This window comes from Oreochromis aureus, linkage group 15 (assembly GCF_013358895.1).
Source record: "Oreochromis aureus strain Israel breed Guangdong linkage group 15, ZZ_aureus, whole genome shotgun sequence".
Taxonomy (NCBI): Eukaryota; Metazoa; Chordata; class Actinopteri; order Cichliformes; family Cichlidae; genus Oreochromis; species Oreochromis aureus.
The window spans coordinates 29,707,394-29,728,425 of NC_052956.1; the positions used below are offsets into that span (position 1 = coordinate 29,707,394).

The following is a 21,032-nucleotide window of genomic DNA, read 5'->3' on the forward strand; positions in this document are numbered from 1 at the left end:
AAATATTTAACTTTTGACGTAATTCATATATAATATATGAAAGTTTGCCTTTTTTAATTCAAAAAGATTACCTTTCTCACAGCATTCAAATTCATTTCATTCCAATAAGCTCAAAAATTTGGGCCTAAATTCTTGAAGCTTCCAAAAAAGCGAGTTGCTTCTTGTGAAGTATAGACATAATCTTCTTAGCGTTGTCAATATCATTGATAAAAACTAAACCAATCCCCCGTTAATATAAGATGGTAAGTCATCCATCCATCCATCTGGGTCCGCTTATCCTTATCAGGGACGAGGGTGCGCCAGAGCCTATCCCAGCTACAACAGTGCGAGATGTGAGGTACAGGCGAGGTCAGTAAAGAGAACAAACTATAACTATTAGCATGTGATTGGGCTATTGTGCCTTGCCGCTGAGGTTAGGGTTTTAGCCCCTTCCCTGCTCAGAGTCTTTTCACTTGTGCAAGAGAACTATGCTGGAATTTTTTAGGCTAAGTTAGGAGGTATCCACATTTGGTCACGTGGATATGTGGATACAGGCCCTGCTGCACAAAATCCAAAAGAACTGGGATTTGGTTATCTTAGAGATGGAGACTACGTAACCAGAAAAAGGCAACCGTTGCCAATATGAGGCAGTTGGAGAACCACCTGTCATCAGCTACACAGATTAACCATAATCAACCTGAAAACAAGCTGTAATATCCAAAGGGTGGGCTGAACCACACTTATTACAGTTTTGTATTTGTGTGGATGTATGAGTAAGAGGTTAAGACCCTAGAGAGATAAATGTATTCTGAGTATCCCTGCTGCTAGACTTGTCTTCTTGTGTCATGTTTCCAAGTATCACTTGAGAATTGAAAAAACAAACTCTGACAGTAATTCAAAGTTGATAGGCAGGCAATTAAACCTCTTGTCCTTTGTTCTACCCATAAGGTTTTAGGTGTTATTAAATTACAGGTAAAAAGTTGTTTCTCAAATGACATTGACTGATCCGATTGTTATGATGGAGCTGCAAGCCATAGCTTGATGGTGAGAATATTACAGGAATCCAGCTGAGGCAAAGTTTGGATTCGCCTGTGAAAAAGTGATAAGTATAATTAATGATAATTACAGAACACAATTGAAGTATGACATGAAAAAGATGAACACAAAAATGATTCAGCTATGCCAGAATACCAGTTCTCAAAGTAAACCCTTGTGTGTTTGGGAAATGTTACAGAAATCTGAAGGACAGATTTTGTGTCAATTTTAACCCAAGAATGTGTCTTACGTCAAAATGAAAGTGCAGCTGTAAACCTTTTAAAATGTTGGTAAATTAATTGTGTTTCTTAGTGGTCTTTTTTTTTTTTATCAGATCACCATCAGATCCACAGGTAATAATCAAATAAAATTAGTAATTAGACAACAAAAGTATTTAAAGTCTTATGCGGGACGTGGATTATCCTTAATATGTCTTTGTAGGGTATTATACTTCTCTAGAATTACTGAGAAATGATTATTCTAAGTAAAGCTAACCACAAACACAACATTAGTAATCTCTTGATCGAGACATGTAACTCTTAAGAAAGAGTTACCACACAATGTTTTGAATTCCCCGAATACGCATGTTGATTTGTAGGTGGTGAGGAGATGTGCGGTGAGCAGTAATGGAACTAAAGGGTGAACCCGTAGGAACTGAAAGAAGAGAGTGGAAAAAAAGGGTTGCACCACTTCACACCCCCGAGTGGAACCACTGGTAGACTTCCCCAGCTGCCTACGCTGTGTACTCACCCCCTTATCACCTTTATCCTGTAAACATCAGAGCAATAATGCTGCACACCCTGACGGGGACGGTCTGCGACTGAATTAAACACAGCTACTGCAGAAATATTGCTGAAGTGATTGAAGATTTTCACCTGTGGCTTGAGCATTGTTCCCTGATGTTTAGCTCTCTTAAACGTTTTAGCAGCATCTTAAAAAAAGATAGAAAACTGTGAGAAATGAACTCTTGTGACTGCTGAATGAGAAGCTGTCATTCAGTCCTGCCAGTCCAAATTTGTTTGGTTTACTCTTGTATGTGTATGTGGACATTCATTTTGAATTAGATTAAAAACTGAGCTCAAGCAAAGTATGAAACTGAAAAGGTGATTATTACAGGTAACAAGTCAAATTGTGGGTTTTACTTTAACTGTCTGCAGCTCCGATTTCACACAGAAGGCATGGGAACTGAAGGGTACTTCAGTATTTGAAACTATTTCAGGCTCTGTTTGGGGTTGCAGATGCACAGCTAAATGCAGCTAAAGGCAATGCAAGTACAGTGAAAGGAAGCCGCTCCTCCTACACATTCTCAGTGGCTTCATATGTCGCCTCAAGAAAATGTATTATGCTGTAGGTGGATCGGATAAGACCATTAGACTGCTGAGAGGTCCTGTCCTCTTTTAGAAGGTTTTAGAAGATATGAGTTTTTCTTCTCTTCAGTACTGGTGTTCTTACTCATAAAAAATAATTATTTGGGACATTTTTTGTACTTGTTTACTCCCTGTAGAAAATAAATTGTTACATTATTTTTGGTTACTCCTCAGCCTGGCCTACAAAAATGCCAGTTAAAAATATGCATACATCCAGAAAGAATTCCCAGCACTCCACATGTTACAGCTTTTTTCCAAAATGGATCAAATTCATTTTTCACCTCAAAACTGTGCACACAACAAGCCCATATGGATGAAATAAATAAAAAAGGTTTGTTTGAAATACAAATTTATGCATCCTGTTTTCCCTGATCATCTGTCAGATGATTCTATAACTTGATTAGTGTGCACCTGTGGTGAATCCAGCTCATTGGACAGAATGTGGAAAGGCACACACCTTTTTATATAAGACCCCATAGAGGACGGTGGATGTTAAGTTCTCCAAAAAGGGCCAGGGGATGAAGGGAATAACAATAAAGATGAAACTGACATATTGCTGTGTTGCAGAGAAATGCAGTGTGTTTGTATTATACCTATATGTACCATCTCTTGTTAATGTAAAGGGAAAATTATAATATAGTACTGTGAATATTACATAATATATATGCAACCATCCATCCATCTTCTTCGCTTATCCAGGGCTGGGTCACAGGGGCAGCAGCCCAAGCAGAGAAGCCCTGATCTCCTTCTACCCGGCCACCGAACACCAAGGCATTCCCAGGCCAGCCAAGAGACATAATCCTTCCAGCGTGTCCCGGGTCTGCCCCGGGGCCTCCTCCCAGTGGGACATGCCCTCCGCCAGGAGGCATACTTCCAGATGCCCGAACCACCTCAACTGGCTCCTGTTGATGGTCTCACCCCATTCTCTACTTTCGCAGATCAGTTCACCATGGCCTCTGCTCCTGGCCACTGCCCAACACACAATGCACCCAACCCCTACGGCGCCTATTGTGGGTGGTGGGCCTACAGGAGGTTGGGCTCATGATCCTTTTTCAGGCTGTGCCCAGATGGGCCCCATGGACTAAGACGCTTGCCCTCGGGCACCCTCCCCAGGCCTGGCTCCAGGTGGGGCCCCAGTAACCCTATCCCGGGCTGAACTGTTCCCTCGATGTTCTACTCATAGGGGTCATTTAAATCGCTCTTTGTCTGGACCAGTTTGCCATGGGTGACCCTAAAAGCCCCCCGACAACATAGCCCCCGGGATCCCAGGGACACACAAACTCCTCCACCATGATAAGGTAGTGATTCATCGAGCGATTCATAATATATACTATAATATAACGGAATTAACCTTTTTGCTTGATGAAACAATTACACTTACGATTAATTAACTTCTTATGCTACACTTTTTATATTTCTGCAATTTCCTTTCAACCCTGCATATTTTGATATCTTATTTCATTTACATTAATAACCCCTGGATGACAGACCTACAATTACTATCATATTAAGTTGTATATACATAAGAAGTAATTAAGATTGCAAATTAGAAACAGTAATAAATAATCAAACCTGTGTCCTTGTTTGCACTGCCACCCTCATTCACATTCAACCACGTGTCTTTCAAGGAATTAATCAGGCGTGTCTTGGAAACAGAGCCAACTAAAGGTGGTCACAAGGCAGCTATAAAACAGAACAAGCCCTTTTAGGAAAGTCTTGCTCACAGAAGAAGTCATCCATCACTGTTACCTGTATTTGTTCCTCATTTTATACAGTGTGACTACATAGGGGGAAACTCAGATGTCATTTTAGGGAACCAAAAGCATCATATGTTATTTCAGAAATAAATGTACATGCTCATTGAGTGGTGGTGATAGGGGAAAAAACCCGTTCCATATTTGTGTTCTAGCATATCTTGGTTTTTTAAAATGTTGTGTAGACTTCTGACCTCTTTACTGTGGGATGGTTAAGTGGTCAGTATTTAGTAAAAATGTTGTTCAAATGCTGCATTTAAGTCAGAATTTTCTGCAATTTAGATTAACTGTCTTACATGTGAATGCACTCATAATGCTGACTAACGTCAACCTAATTAAGTCAATTCTAAATGATCATTATGCAGCCAACAAGGTGGTGCAATAGTTAGCATGTCCTGTAGACTGTAAATAAAAGACTCAAATATCCTAAGGATCTGAAACGTGAAGGCAGTGCAGTAGTGGTTCAGCCCTCTATTATTTCAATTACTGGTTTTAAGCTTATTAAAAACATTGCATTCATTTGATTAAATTACCTATTTGAGCCAAACAGGTGGGCTTTATTGTGTGATTGATAAGTAGGATTGAGTTTTCAGTGACATCGGTGACCCCTCAATTGCCTCATCTCATCTGTGTGTGTGTGTGTGTGTATGTGTAGTACAGTATAATGGACCTCAGAAATAAATGTATACATAAATATAGTACTTAATGACTTTCTCTAATGAATTTTCTTTGCCCTGCTGTCAGTGCTGATGTAGCACAGCCTCAGGTGTTCTGCTGATTGTGCTGGTAAAGTTTTTTGCAGTGGAGTGTGTGGGTGTGACACTATAAACGGAATGCTAAAAATAGAAATGAGGCATGCTTTAGGCTTTACTTTTTTAAACCATAATAGCTGAATAAGTTGAGCGACAGCTAACTCTTTGGGGAAGCATTTACATGCTAAAGGCATGTTTGCTTTAGCATGTTTGCTCCATCAAGTTACTGTTTCAAGATAAGGAATGCAGGGACGGGGCCTTAATGTTCTAACATACCTTTAAAATTACTCAGTTGTTCACAGAAAACACATCCGTGCTTAACGCATCCATTGGTATTTTCTGTTTTTGTGATTTTGGCTTTTCCAAGTTTTCTTTGACAGAAAAGAACAGTAACCACTGGGTGTCTCCGTGGCAACATACTGAACTATTAGGACACATAAAAACTTGTTAGCTGTGCCAAAAAAATCTTTGAGGTACTTAATTATGCATTAATTATTTAATGTTATGTGGGAAGGAAACCTGTGACAGGAAATATACAGTCATAAAATGATGAAATAAAGTTTGATTGTCAGGTCAAGATGAAGCCAGAGTTTGAAGAAAGGTGTAGCACATTGTGTTTAAGGGTGATCATGGGTCATGTAACCAAACTTATAATAAAGTATGGTCATTGTCTCTTCCCATTGCTTCTCGTTCATTTCTGGAGATTCCAGCTGTCTAAAAAAAATCCCCACTATCAATTCAGTTGAGTTCAATTCTGTTTTTATACAAAACAAATTCACAACACCACCTTAAATTGCTTAATATTGTAAGGTAAAGACCTTACAATGCTGGAGTGAATCCCCAACAATCAGACGACCCCTTTGAGCAGCACTTGGTAACGGTGGGAAGGAAAAACTCCCTTTTAACAGGGGAAAAACACCCTCTGGCAGAACCAGGCTCAGTGAGAGCTCAACATCATAACTTATATTATAACTATTGCAGGAAGAAGATAACAAAAGCTATAAACACATGAGGAGTGAAAAGAGTGGAAGAGAAATGCTCAGGGTATCATGGGAAGCCTGCTAGCAGACTGAACGTATTGCAGTATAACTAAGGAATACTTCAGGATCAGCAGTCAAAAAGGAAAGTTAAAGAAATCTAATCTGAAAAGTAGAAACTGATAAGAGTAAAACTTTTGAGGAAAACAAACAAAATGTATTGGTCAACTCCATCCTCACCTTACAGCAAAAGAACCGGTCAGACTCTGTCAGAGCCTTATTATATTGTTTTCTTTCTAACACATAATCTTCAAGAAATGACTGTTTACTTTCCTAACATGTTTAATGAGCACCATTGTTATGGATTATTTACTGTTATTTGTGCGTGTGCCCAAATCATGAGCTCCAAGCATGAACGTATTCTCATTAAAGCAGATTTTCTGGCAGCGGTGTGTCGTGCTATATTTCCATTACTATGACTTTTCTTTCATGTCACCTTTTCCATGAACTTTCCTGACCTAAAACTGTGATTGTCTTGTAATTTTCATTTTCAACATGTACTCAAGTATGAGTAAGAAATTCCAGTCAGTAGTTGTAGACTTGCCCCTCCATTCTGACCTCTCATTCACTCCCCCCCACACACACATTAGTCCACATTAATATTTTATTATTTCCTCATCTTTTTTTTTCTTTTCTTGTTTTCCCATGTCCAACATCCTGGTTAGATAATGCACACAAAAAAACAAAACCAAAAAAAACCATGGGCGGCATTAATGCTCTTTCATTGTGACTGTGACTTTTCCTGTTCCTCATTGCTTGAATTATTCTTCTGTATTCATATTGTTCTCGATTTTCCCTGCCCTACTTTTAATGTTGTCATCATCACATCATCGTGAAGTCATCGTTCTGTTGCTTATCTTTGAAAACATATCTGTTTTTATGTAAAGCTAGAAAAGCAGACTGTAAGCTTTGTGTGAGCACAAATAGCAACACCACAGTGTGCGCACTTTGACCAGAGCAGGTCTTAGAACTAGAAGCAATTCAGATGAACTATATCCTGCTATGTCAGCTGTGGTGTCAGGTTACTTACTTTAAAAAAAGAAAAAGAAAGAAAGAATGAAGAAATAATTGTATTATAAACATGCCACAGTTTCATCAGTGCACGTGTGAATGACAATCAGTTTCTATTTGTGGAAATAGTACAGCTTTTAAAATCTCATCTGTGTGTTTAGACCCAGGTTTCTGATCACTCATGTGCCTGATTGAAGACGGCAGTGTCTCTGAATAAAAGTCCTCTTTGTTTATTTGACGGGCAACAGCGCACACAGATTCTCTGTGGAAGGATCAAATGTCACTCTCATTGTTGTTTTGATGCTGTGAAGATTAAAGTGTGTCACTCAGGTCAGATTGGATGTCACCTTGTGGTTTTGTCAGCATCATAACTGTGTGATATTTTCTCCCCTTGGGTTTCATGTTGACAAAGTGGAATGTAACTTGTGTATATTTGATTTGTCCACTCAGTACTACGCCACAAATAGGTTAGCAGACATACACGCTTCTAAGTCAGTGAAAGTTTTTTTTTTTTTTTTCACATTTTTGTCTGTAAACAGCAACTAGAGCAAACCACTTCAGTAAAAAAAAAGAACATGCTGGGTATTGGCATCACTTAATATGTGAATTAACATTTTTTTGTAATGTTATATAATATTATACCTCTTGGTAATGTTAGTATTACCAAGCGTTGGAATTCTCTGCAACCACTGTAATTTCCGTCCTGTCATCAAAATATAATTTTAATATTTTAAATACACGCTGAAACCACCATGTGAAAGATCATGTGACAGGAGTTCATGGTTTGTGTTTAAGTACATATGTAACAAACGGGGACAATAAAGCAGTCGCGCCAGAATGTCGTGCTAAAAAGAAAGATTCTTTAAAATACAAGGGGGAGCAAGCGAGTCAGATACCACGGGCACAGAGATGAAGCAGGTCTGGTCAGAAACAGTTTATTACTAGGCCAGGGAGCACAAATAAAAACACCCTTAAAATGTACGTAGTAAAATGTTATCAATCTACCAAAACTAAATAAAACAATTCTAAAACCCATGAAACTACCATTTTCTACATTCACTAAAAACCCCCTGCTATAATTATGCTACATGTTCATTATGGGTCCATCAGCAGGCCAGGAATTCCTTCTTTAGAGCAGAGTCCACGCCAGCCTCGTCTTCGGTAGACAAGAAAGAGCCTCCCATCTTCTTGTCCTTCCACTGGCCCATCACTTCCCAGCCCGGCTTGCGTTCTGCACCCGAATCCATCATGCGACCACCGCCACAGCTCCCCTTGCGTCGGTGTCCTGTAAAATAACAAATAGGGGCCAGAACAATGGTCCCAGAAGCGGCCCTGGCTCATGGCCATGGTGACCCTCTCCCAATCCAGCTGCACCCAGTAAACAACAGTAGAGACCCTACTCACAAATGCAGGCAGAGGTAAACCTCTGCCCTGCTGCCAATCACACGCGTTGTCTCTTACTGTTGCCGTTCCATGAGGTCAGGACTGGGTCGCCGCGTCACGCTGGCCATCTCGCATTAACCTTCCAGTCTGGGGCCTCTCTCTGTCTCAGTGCTCAGCTAGCCTGCTTTTAAAAGGTCTTTACACAGCTGATAGGCCACCGCTAGACACACCCATGCCTCAGCAGGTGGTCCCTATCAACTAATTTGTCCCATGTGTAGCCAGTCCACAGTGGATTAAAAACTATGTCACAATAAAACACTAAAAACCATGCAATAGAAACAGAATAAAACCATGCAAATAAAATGACACTCATAAATAAACACTAAAAATCAGAATGAAAACAATATACAAGATAAAAACAAATTTCCACTGTGTGACACATGCAGTACATACAGTACATAACCCCACGTGGTATCAAAATGAGCACTGAGAATCATACTGTTGGTACTGACTACTACTTCTCTGGTATTGTGTCATCACCAGCGAGCATCCGCTCACTTTCACTGGCCGTGTATGAAAGCTGATGATTTCAAAATTTAACAGTATTGAAAAAATATTTGTTTTTGTTTGTTTGGATTTTTTTCAGTATCATGGGAAACACAGGCACATATGCACCAAAGTTACAAGTTTTCCAAGAGTGACAGACGAAACATATGGCTGTGGGTGTTCTAGTCTATCCTTAGATCCTACAGAAGACCAAGCATGGCCAAAAGATCAGCATAAATACTGGTGGCCACCAGTGCTAGCCCTCAGCCTCCTCGCACATGCACATATGGTATTAGTTTGAAAATCCTACATGACCTCCTTCTTGAGTTATTATGTTCAAGATTTTTAGTAAAGTTGACCCCTGAGTTACACCTACATCGCCTCATTCTCGAGTTATCGTGCTTGCAAACTTGTGTGCATATGCCACCTGCTTGCCTGCCCACTTGCCTGGTGAGGTGACAACAGTACCCTATCATTATCTCTTAGGGGAGAGAGACAAGTATCCATGGTACTTTACTACTCTAGTAGCTCTGCCCCTTCAGACAGGCAGTAAGAGTTCTGTTAGCATTCTGTTTGAGGCAGCTGGCATTGCTAAAGTCAGCCTACTGTATGCTCTGTAGATTAACATTTATGCAAGGACTAATGTTGTCATGTCAGCTGGATATTTGGCAAACATGTATTTCAGCCTTCGCCCTGTCATTGGAGCACATCATGGTTTATGTTTCTTCAGTTGGAGTACAGTTGTTATAAAGTGGGGGATTATTTAGTGAGACCAAACTGTTTCTGTAACAGGCTGTAAGCATGTATTTTTCAGAGCTGAAGTTGGGAATTTTAACTTGGGAATTTATAGGAGGAGACACGCTTTTCGAGTAAGCCTCAAGTGGACATTAGAAGAACTGCAGGTTTCTTCCACACTGGCTTCATTTTTCACCAGCACTTGCTTCACAGGACTGACTCACCTTTGAAACTCCACATTAGTTTTCTTTCTCTCCTTTTTAGGCCGTTGCCCACATAAGACAGCCATGTTACTTCAAACACAGCTATTAACACATACTAGCATTGTTGTTGCCACAACATGAAAAATATAGCAGGCAAATTTTGACTCTACACTCAGTGACCATCCTGCAGTATCAGACAAACATGTTATGCAACTGAACTCCAGTCCAGACAGTAGACTTACTTCCTCATAATCCCATAACAGACAACAAATAGCAGAAATCAGCAAAGATTGTGTGTTTGAAGGCAACTGAAACACACTTGAATTGAAAAGAAAATGTCAAACAGCTCATGGAAACAGTCTAAAGCCTCAGTCTAACTTGGCCAGTTCAGTTATTACACCACACCACAAGAGCTGAAAAAAAAAAAAAAAAAAGCGAGGAGAAAGGTCAAACATATCCCTTTGACTCCCAGATCCCAGATCAGCCCTGGCTGCTGCACATAAGGAAGTTCAGATGGCTTATTTACATGTTCTCTTCCTTACTGGTCATAGAGGGTTTTTTTCTCCCCCCCCCTTTTTTTCTCAGCAGCCTTTACTTCCTCCAGTGAGTAATAAGAGCGGCTTCACACAGACCAGTGGTTTTATCTATGTAAGTCACTCACTGAGAGCAGATCCCACACACACTCACACACACACAGAGGGAGAGAGATTAATGCTGCGAGCCACTACCTGCTGAATCTGTAAGTGTGAACTCAAAGTCTGCCTGCTGTTTGTGCTGAATGTGAGCTGAGGGTGCAGTCTTGTCATGTGTAGCTCTGTGTCAGGTCCAGACCGTGTGGTCTGCCCTGAGCGCAGAGGTTGTGGGAGATAGTGTGGCATCTTCAGAAGACAGTGCTAGGAGCTTGCAGATTACCAAGTGATCAGCAGAGGATGTGGTCTGCTGCAGGCTGCAGCAGGCCTGTGCAGACTGCAGCCCCTTGCTGACAGTACTGTATGTGGTGTCAGATGAAAACAGCTTCTCCTTTACAGATATTTGTGGAATGTTGTTTCTGGTGAGATAATTACAGCTTTTATAGGTCGAACAATCTCCTTAGAGCTGAAAAGATTGTTAGATTGTTTTTTGTTAGCTTTGTTCTTTCTTCCTCATACTTGGAATGTTGCGTTAACGCACGGAGGGCAGTACGGTAATCGGCTCATCTTGAGTGGCACAAAAGTGCGATGGCGTATTTGTCTGGATGTCTGGTATGGGCTGAAGGGTCAGTGACACTTCCTCACAGCGGTTTCGTGTGTGAGAACATTGTGAAGGTCTCCTACTCGAAATAGCTCTGGCTTTGTGGGAGGACAAACAGAAGAAGTGGGCTGAGTCATTCAGCAGTATTTTTTCTTCACCTCTACACTCAGTGTGATCTGTGTTTGGACCTGAAGCGCAAGAGGGGTTTTCCAGAGAGCGCAACAGCACGCGGGTGGAATGGGAGAGGCCTCTCACATCAGTTCCATTCATTCATGATTTGGCAGAGCAGGGTGTGACTGTAGGTAAAATTAGAGCTGTGATCAGTGCAGACCCTTTGCTTCCTCTCCTAGTGTGCGTGTGTGTGAGGAAGAGAGAGAGAGAAAAGGAGAGACAGGGGCTTTCTTAGCCAGCATGACGTCAGTGAAGCGTTTGCAGTCATGAGGTTGTGGTAACCAGAGCAGATTCTATCAACCACAGTCAATTTGTCTGAAAACCCCTGTGAGACCGCAGCTGCGCTTCCTGTGTTTATACCGACACTCTCTGTCTCCACCCCTCGCCCTTCTCCTCTCCTCCTCCTCTTTTGACACTTGTCAACTGTTCCAAAACACAGGCTGTCTCCGTGGAAACGCCGATGAGGCACAATAAGGAGACGAAGAGTAGGATTCCCCAGCCAGACGGTCCCGAGCGCGCACAGGAGGAGGAGAGGAGCCACTCTGATTCGCTGGCAACCATGGACGCCAAAGTGGAGCGCTTTCTCAAGTTAGGATACTCTTACGCTGACATCCTCAGGGTACTGGAGAGCCTCCGGCACGACGCCCAGACCAATGACATCTTGGAGGAGCTGATAAAGACGTGCCACACTCGCACCCACAACAACAGGAGCGTGCCAAACAGCCCCAAGCTGGTGCCCAGAGGCTGCAGCCCCAGCCCCAGCCAAGCCAGACCGGGACCGGACAGAGAAGCGGCAGCTGTATTCAGACCGGTTGTTATAGACGGCAGCAACGTGGCCATGAGGTGAGTCAGCACATGACATTCGCTTTATGTATGCTTATGCAAGTACAGTGGAAGGAGTCCTCCGGTTACAGTACAGTCCAGTAACTTCATACTTCTTCATATCAGAGTAACCGTATCTGTCAGGTGTTAGGCGGAGTGGGTGGGGGTGAAACGCAATGAACACATCTCAACTGGGTAAAGTTTGAATTGAATGTTTGCCTCTCTGAAATGGAGCTGATCTTACAGAACAAGTGTGTAAGAGTGTCGATTTGAAAGATAACATCTGAGAGCGAACTTAACTCTAACCCCAAGTTTGTGCCACAGACCCGATGGATGTTAGGCAGCTGTTCACAATTATGCCGAAGCCCTTCGCTCAGTTTATTCACCAGACAGGCACGAAGGCACAAGGAAGCAAATCATTTTTCACAGCAAAGAAAACACGCTTCGTCACTCCCTGGAAAAAACAAAACAAAAAACACTTGTTTGAGGTGTGGGCAATAAAAAGAGCGGAGACGCGTTCGTCTCTCTGTGAGGCTGAATGAGGATAACAGACAGAACTGTTTAACTTTTCAAACTCTCACCAGAGGCTCTGTCTGTCTGTCTGTGTCAGAGCTTGTTTCAGTTCACAAATGTGATTGCAACACACTTCCTCTTTAAAGACGTGGGAAGTGAAAACATGATCTGAGCCGACACTTTTCTCCCTTTTGTTTTTTCACTCAATTCCAGATTATGTTCGTGCCCTGAAGGGCCTTTGACATAGTGACCATTCCACAGTGCGTTTTCCCCATCAGGTTTGAGCTCCTTAAGTGATATTTGTATCGAGCGTGACTTGTTACACGTGTAGCACTGTACTGTAACGCCATTTGATCTCACAGTTGGCATCTGCATCTCCACCCAAAGTAGCTAACAAGGAAGTTTGGAGTGAAAAATGTTTTCGCTCGAATCAAAGACGGTATGGCATGAATTCAAAACAAAAAGCAAAAGAGCGATGTTTTCATAGCGCATATTCCTGTAAGGACATGAAGTGAGCTGAAAGAGGAAGAGGGCTCAGATATTTACTGTCACTGCTTTATTCCCAGGTAAGATGGTGTAAGTGTAGTCCAGCCTCAGGTGTGAAACCTCAGAGGCTGTGGGGGGTGGGGGTAGCTCTCATCGGTCTCCCTCTTTTGTTTCCCCCTCTTCAGCTCTGAAGCTGACGTACAGTTTATCATGTTTAAGTGGAACCTGAGTGTCTCATGGGAAAAAAGGACCCAGTTCCTATCATCAGTCATCAGAGGCTCTCACTGCTCTTTCTTCCTGATTAGTTTTTTGTGGCCATGTAAAGGAAATCAGTCAAAGTGATTTTACTGCTGCACTTTGTTGAAACTGGATTACCTGTAATTACATTTTAGGTCTGACAGCTGCAAAAAAACAAAATAAAACAAAAAAAAAAAACACAACAAAAAAACAAAAGCCTACTACTCCTACACATTGCCATTCACACCGTGTTTTTGCAAGATTCTTGCAAATACCCACATCTTTTTAGTTTTTTGATCAAAACACCCCCACATTCTTGGTTTGATAAATCTGTCATTTCTGAACCCATACCTAGATTAATTATGACATGTTCCTTCTTTCCCTTTTGAAACCAAAAAACATTATGCTCCAGCACATGTGACAAGTAATTCTTCACGTTTATCAAAAGAGAACAATTCACACATGAGAAATGTACAAAAAAAGACATGTTTAAAACATTTTGGAGGTATTAACTGCTGATCTGGCAGCTCGGGTAAACTCATTACTCAGCAGACTGAGACTTTATCAGCAATACGTGAGGATTTAAAGCTGCACGGATTTATATATTACCAATCTGAAAGACGCTCACAGTGACAAACCCACAGACAAACCATTTTTCACCCACTAGTTCCCCTCAGCTTTATAGAACACTTTAACCTGTTTTAGCTAATTATTAAGCTTGCAGCTTTAATGTGTACAGCAGCAGATGGCACTTTACACTGGAAACTACTGCCAAAAACCAGCACAGTCTGACACAGGCCAGAATCAAGTAGCTCAAGTGGCTTTTCACTTTTTCCTCTTATGTGATGTTTAAAAGATTCAGTAACTCCTATGCACAAGTTTATGAAAACACAAACAATACCTCTTTACAACTATAATAAAGTAGGTAATGAGTTGAATCAGAATACTTTAAAAATCCCTAAGGAAATTATGGCAAATAGATGAATAATAAATAAATAACAAGCATTAATTTTTACTTTCCTGCACTGTCTTTCATTATAGTAGCCACAAATAAAAAAAAAATCATACGTTCATTCATTTTTTAAAATCCATTTTTTTCATTTAAATTTCTAAAGTTAATTAGTTGCTGTTATTTTGTTCCCTTTAACTCACGAATGAACGTGCAGCCGTCTGGTTTCATTCGACTTCTCTGGGAGCTTAAAAAAGACAGGAAATATAATTTTAAAGTGTCATCTGTGAGCCATCAGTAAAGTTATGCAAGGCAGATTAGATGGATTATCCAGAATCCATAAACTAGCTCATGCCAAAAGCTTTATCTTTGTTACCTGTTGTATGCAAAGTATCTTGCCACTTCCTGCTGATGAAAAGAAGGGGAACACCCACAAGCACACGCCTTTTTCTTTCCCTGCAGGCAAAACGATCCAGTTTGCTTCTTCTGAAGCCTTTTGACTTCATACAGTAGGCTTGTATTTCAGAGAATAAATGTTGAGCTGTTCCAAAGAACGAATGTTGAACTAGAACAAACAAGTGTCGTGTTGTCTCAGGCTCTCCTGGCCAGGTGTGACAATGATCACAATTCAGCAGTGTAATGAAATGTAACCTTATTCTGTTTTTCTCAAATTTCCAGGGCCTTTTCACGATTAATATATTGCTGGAGAAGGCTGTTTGTTTTAAGCTTCAGCTTTGTGAATTTTAAAACATTAATAAATGATCTCACAAATTTCACGTGAAGAGTCTCACTTAGGTTGAAAATGACTTATCTCCGTGCTTGTGCAATCATGAACTAGTGAACACTTGCAACATCATCAGTTTCCTGAAAAAGGGAGAAGCATGTGTGGGCAAAATGTGCACGTTAGCGCAAAAGAAGAAGCTTGCTGTTTTTTTTCCTGTTGTTCACTCTGGCTTTTGTATGTGTTGGGTTTTTTTTTTTTGTAGCCACGGCAACAAGAAGGTGTTTTCGTGCCAGGGTCTCCAGCTGGCAGTAAACTGGTTTTGGGACAAAGGGATGCGCGACATCACTGTGTTCGTCCCCCTGTGGAGGAAGGAGCAGCCGAAGCCTGAGGCGCCCATCACAGGTAAGGTCACCTGACAGTGCTGTGCACTCAGCTCAGGTCAGCTGTGTTTGTCAAGTTTCCACTAATTATTTTTGTTCACTGATGAAGAAGTGCCTTTATAATTGAATCCTCCTGGTCAGGGTGAAGTATAAGTGAAGCCTGATTAACTCACGCTTCAGTTACCATTCCATAATGACTTCAGCGTTTTGTCAGCATTTACATTCAAGATCTGAACTTTGATTACAGGGATTCTTGGCTCAGTAACCAGGAAGAAATGATGTCTTTCTATTAAAAGAGGTTTTCCTTCCCACTGTCGCCAGGTGCTTGCTTGGTTTATCCGGTTGTTGCAGTTTTCCCCTTTCCATTGTAAGGTCTTTACCTTACTATATAAAGTGCCTTGAGGCGATGGTTGTTCGATTTGGCATTTGACATAAATAAAGCTGAATTGAATTTCCTCCTTTCCTGCTTCACGCAGTGGAATGTGTTATTCTGCCTATTATAAAGCTGCAGTCATTCATTTTATTTCTGTTAGGACCATGTGTCCATCTATTTTCTTCAGCTTATTCAATTCAGGGTTAGATCAAATCTGAATGTTATTCCTTCTGCAGTGGGTCTTTCTGTGCACAAACATAAAAAAACAGCAGAAGACTGCAGAGCAAAGCACATCAGTGACAACATATATAAGACTGATGATGTCAACAGACATGGGTTCCAAAGGAGCTTGCAGTGGTAGTTGCAGCTGTACGTAGAATGTGCCAAATGCATTCTAATATTTCTAAATCCAGATGATACAGACTAGCAGAGCATTTAAATGGAGACAAGCAGCCACTGTGACAGTACACTCGGTGGTTTATTACACTGTTAATATAATGTATAATGATTAGTGGAACTTTAATCTGTGTTTACGTTACAGTTAAATCATGCCATTTGAATACTAGTACATCCTCAACTCATATACTTTTGTAATTGTAATTTTGGCTTACCAACAGTACTCGAATATCCTGACTCAAACATAATGAAATACACAGAAGCTGTCTGAACGTCCTGCTGCCTGTGCGTGTGCACGTGTTTTAAAGAAACCCAACCTGAAACTATCCTGGTCGACAAAGCAGGTTGTTTTTTTAGTTCATCAATGTAAAGCTTTAATGTAGTCTGAAGCACTTGTAAACAGTCAGAGTTTCCAGGCAGAAAAAGTGTGCTTCACAGGAAATGATGCATTTTACTGTTAGAGAAGCAGTTCATTTAAATAAACTGAAGAAAACAGTGCATGCCACTACACTGTGTGCCACACACTGTGTCTGATCGGTTATTAGCAAAGCAATCACAAAAATGGTAAATGGACTGGTACTTAGTGCTTTTGCTATTATAACCCACCTGAGCCACAGCTCAGAGGATTTGAAGGAAATAAAATCTTTATAACTGTTCTTAACATGTACTTTGCCAGTGGGGCACATAACAGATGGCTGCTGGTAAATTCCTGTCCCTTCTTCCTGGCTGTTAGAGTCTTCCTGTTTGGCAGCTGGTGGCTTTCAATGGAGCCCATCCAATAGTTATAACCTCGTTTCATTGTGAAAAGCAGGTATTGAACCCATGGAGCCTCCTTAAACAATGAGGAAGTGTAAGCATGAAAATTGAAATCCTACACGTCGTTCATGTCCAATCATGTCGGCTAAAAATAACTGCTTTCCTGAAAGCTGCAGTCAGCTTTTTACACTCCATTATCAGTGCCAGGTAAAAAATCCACAAATTTTTTCTTCCTGGTGTGAAGTTTACTATAAAAACAAAGAGACTGAGAAAAGATTAAAAGCTCACTTGGAATACAAGGTGCCTCAGTCACCTGCCTGAATAAATGTCTCGTATCCGTCAAGGACGTTACCACACATCATTTAAAGTCATCTCTAACCTGTATAACGTTTGTCCCATAGATCAACATATTCTCCACGAGCTGGAGAGGAGGAAGATCCTGGTGTATACGCCATCCCGCTGCGTAAACGGGAAGAGGGTGGTGTGCTATGATGACCGCTACATAGTCAAACTGGCCTTTGACTCAGATGGCATCATCGTGTCCAATGACAACTACCGCGACCTGCAGACAGAGAACCCCCAGTGGAAGAAATTCATAGAGGAGAGGCTGCTGATGTACACATTCGCTAATGACAAGTAAGGCTTCTTAAGGGGCAGGTTGAAAGGGGCGGAACTTGTTTTGCATGGCTGATTGGGGTGATTTGCCCCACTGTTGGACCATGTGTTCAGCTAGACTAACTGCAACTCTGTGCCGGTGCAGGTTTATGCCTCCAGATGATCCTCTGGGCAGGAATGGTCCCACTATTGATGATTTTCTGAGAAAGAAGCCACGCACCCCAGAAAACAAGCTGCAGCACTGTCCATATGGTTAGTATGGTCTATTTGAACAGACAGTTCATGTTACACTTCCTTGTGCTCCTCTAAAGATAAGAAAAAACATGTACAAGTACATATACAATCAATGGAACTTCTGTGTAAATAGAGGTTTGTTTTCTGAGCAGATACCCTTTCAAGTTCAGTCACCAGGGATGCACGCACGCACGCACGCACACACACACAGCTGTTAAGCAAACATGACAGTAAGCAAATATGATGCATTTCTTGCGTCAGAAGATTCCCACCAGCATTTCCTGTCCAAACTTCAGCACACACACCAGAGGACTAGCACATACAAATATGATGCTAGTGTAAAATGACCTGAGTATTTATGTTTAATAGTAGCTGATAAAGCTAATTTTACTTTGAAGAAGACATATTCTACTTATTTTAAGCAGTGAGTAGCTTTGCATAATTCACAGTTCAAAATAATCCTTAGTCTCTACAAGACGTTTAACCCCAACAATCAAATGACCCTCTTTCCTTCCCACTGTCGCCAAAGTGCTTGCTCAAAAACTCCATTTTAACAGGAAGAAACCTCCAGCATAACCAGGCTCAGGGAGGGGTGGCCATCTGCCACGACCGGTTGGGGGTGATGGGAGGGAAACGAGACGAAATAGAGTCAGAAATTAATAATAACTAATGATTAAATATAGAATGGTAGTGGTGGTAATTCACCCTATAATTGATAAAAAAATGACCTTGAAATCCAAATAGGTCATCCACCATGGTTGAGCTAGGTGAACAGATGCTCAGAACAGTTCATTCATTGGAGTTGATATAATTCAGTGAGGGCCACAGACGGAGTTGGGGTTCAGTTCATGTCTACTTTAGTAAATGGAATTTTCCCCTATATGGCACAACCAAAAGGAAAGTTTATGACATCCTCCAGTTTCTGGGAATGTGCCTGTGGCTAAAATACAGCTCTAAACATGGTGTGGAGTTTATTAACTGTAATCACCAGCATGTAAAATAGTCTGAAACTGGAGTAAACCCTCCCCCCTCCAGAAAAACCAGTAAGGCCCAGACTTTCTGACTGCTAAGTAGTAAATGTGGGAAATGCTGGAGATAAACCCAGACTGACCACAGTGTATTCCTGACATTATCTCAATATTTCATAAGAGTAGAATGATTTTTCAGCCCACAGAGGAAGTATAAAGTCTCCAGATGTCATTACCAAACTGAGATTTCAACACATCACAACCTTTTTTTAATGACTGGTACAGTTTTTTGTTTAAAAAAAAAATGTAAGGTTGTTAAATGTTGAAATCCTGTGCTTTATGTCCAACAAATGAGGAGAAACTGAGCCAGTAGGGGGCTCTGGCTTCACTTGTCTGCGCTCATTCAGCAGTGGCTTGCAACTGGAGAATTTGAAATTTGTGGAAGGCCCTGATCTGTCAGGAAGAGCTTAGCTGAGGAGTCAGTCAGTGACTGGACTTAGAGACATCGATTTATCAGACAGCTAGCCAGAATGCTACAATTTCCTACACTGTGAGTGCCAAAGAAACAAAGAGAGCAGATGGGATTTGTTTGTAATTCTAGGGGTTTTACACACATCCTGAGCTGAAGTTTAGCTTTTAGTGGCCCAGAAACAATTTCTAGTTTTGTGAATTTGTATTTTTGTCTTTTAGGAAAGAAATGCACTTATGGAGTAAAGTGTAAGTTCTACCATCCAGAGAGGGCCAACCAATCCCAGTTGTCAGTGGCTGATGAGCTGAGGGCTCTAAGAGACAGAGACAGAGCCAAGAACATCTCCCCTGCTGCATATCAGCAGGAGCACAGGTACATCTCCTCCACCCCTCCACCTCTGGGCATAGATGAGCTGTCACACAGGGCTTCACCAGGGGAGCAGTCCATCTGTCAGAGGGACACCAGCAGCCCGAGAAACCAAATGAACTCGAGTCTCCAACACTGCCCGAGCCCAGATATAGATGAAGCCTTCAGCTCCATGGACAGCTCTCTGTCACGGCTCTATATCCATGACATGGCCCACAGCAGGGAGCAGCCTGTGCACAGCTGCAGCAGCGGGGTGGCCAGCTACAGCCTGAGTCAAGATGAGTACTCTGGGTCGTATGGTGGCAACGCCCCGAGGATCTGCCTGAACGGGGGTTACTACGCTCAGCCAAACGGACTGGCATCACGTGAGCCCCCCATGTGTAGTCAATGCAGGTGCTGTCACCAGCAGACCAGAATATCCCCAAACAGCCACCAGCAGCAGCAGCACCAGCACCACCACCTCCAGCAGCATGGATGGAGCTCATGTCCAGCTCTACCACCACATAATGGGGAGCTTCCCTCTCATTTTGCAGAGAAGCAATACTACAGACAGCCCTCCCACAGACAGACCCACAGCTTGCCCAGGGACCCATGGGTGCAGGGCAGCCTGTCTGACCCTAGGCTGAGCAGTGGGGCTAAGAGCCCACTGAGTGAGCGGAGGAAGGCTCTGAGGATCCAGCTTAGCACCCTATTCCCCCAGAACATGGTAGAGCAAGTCATGAATGCTTACCCGCACGTGTCCGACATGTCTGAACTGATTTCTCTCATCCAGAACTACAGAGCGAGCCACATCACTTTCTAGATCCCAAAGACTTTTTTTTTTTTTTTTTACATTTCTTCAAACTGAGCCCATGTTGGAGTTCTCAAAAAAGAAAAGAAAAGTGAAAACTGAAGAACGAGAGCACTTCTCGAAATGACTGTGAATTCATTATGACAGTTTGTACTGTGCAAAATGATTTGTCTTGCTTGAACATGATGCAAACTTACTCTTCATTTGAAGCATTACAAAGTGACACGATCTGCAGAAAATGTAGACCGAATGCTCTCTCTTTATCCTAGTGTAAAAGTGCAATGCACTAAGCTCCATACAAGCTACTTATTGTAGCCTGAAAAATGTTTTTTTTGTTTTAAATAAAAGCAGCATGTGTTGTTTTCCCATGTTGCCTCAAAGTGAGGAACGCTATATTCTATATTTCTGTAAAGAATGTCATTTATCTGTTTTAATATGAATTCGAATGCCTTGTTTTTGCTGAGAAATAAAAGCGCTCAAACCACTCTGGGTAATTTTCTATTTGAAACTCTGCTTATAGAGGTGAAGCTAAGGTGAAACTTCAATGCCATTTAGGTCATAAAAAAAAACAAAGAAAAAGAAAAAAAGACAAGCACCGCTCTCTGATGGTAGCTTTAGTAGAGCAGCTTTGCATGATTTACAGTTCAAAATAATCCTTATTTTGGTGCATGCCATCAATCTGAAACAAGCTGTTTACACCCGCTTCTGCCTTTGTTCTTTTGGCTGCTCCATTTGGGTGGAGCGTTTGTGT

The 21,032-nt window shown here is 41.6% G+C and overlaps 1 protein-coding gene across 1 annotated transcript; it reads left to right on the forward strand.

Annotated features, from left to right (window-relative positions):
• The first annotated feature begins 10,443 nt into the window (after nucleotides 1-10,443).
• On the forward strand, nucleotides 10,444-20,766 carry LOC116316817 (probable ribonuclease ZC3H12D). The gene is made up of 6 exons (XM_031735453.2): nucleotides 10,444-10,541; nucleotides 11,643-12,046; nucleotides 15,197-15,336; nucleotides 17,241-17,475; nucleotides 17,600-17,706; nucleotides 19,347-20,766. Exons 2-6 carry the CDS (start codon nucleotides 11,664-11,666, stop codon nucleotides 20,291-20,293), a joined length of 1,812 nt encoding a protein of 603 aa, XP_031591313.1. The 5' UTR covers nucleotides 10,444-10,541; nucleotides 11,643-11,663; the 3' UTR covers nucleotides 20,294-20,766.
• Nucleotides 20,767-21,032: the final 266 nt, after the last annotated feature.

Bases quoted from the DNA above. Each gene is read 5' to 3' on its own strand.
- LOC116316817 (XM_031735453.2), top strand. From the start codon at position 11,664: ATGAGGCACAATAAGGAGACGAAGAGTAGGATTCCCCAGCCAGACGGT. The intron at 15,337-17,240 runs GTAAGGTCACCT...TTTGTCCCATAG, and splicing joins GCCTGAGGCGCCCATCACAG to ATCAACATATTCTCCACGAG. The intron at 17,476-17,599 runs GTAAGGCTTCTT...GTGCCGGTGCAG, and splicing joins TACACATTCGCTAATGACAA to GTTTATGCCTCCAGATGATC.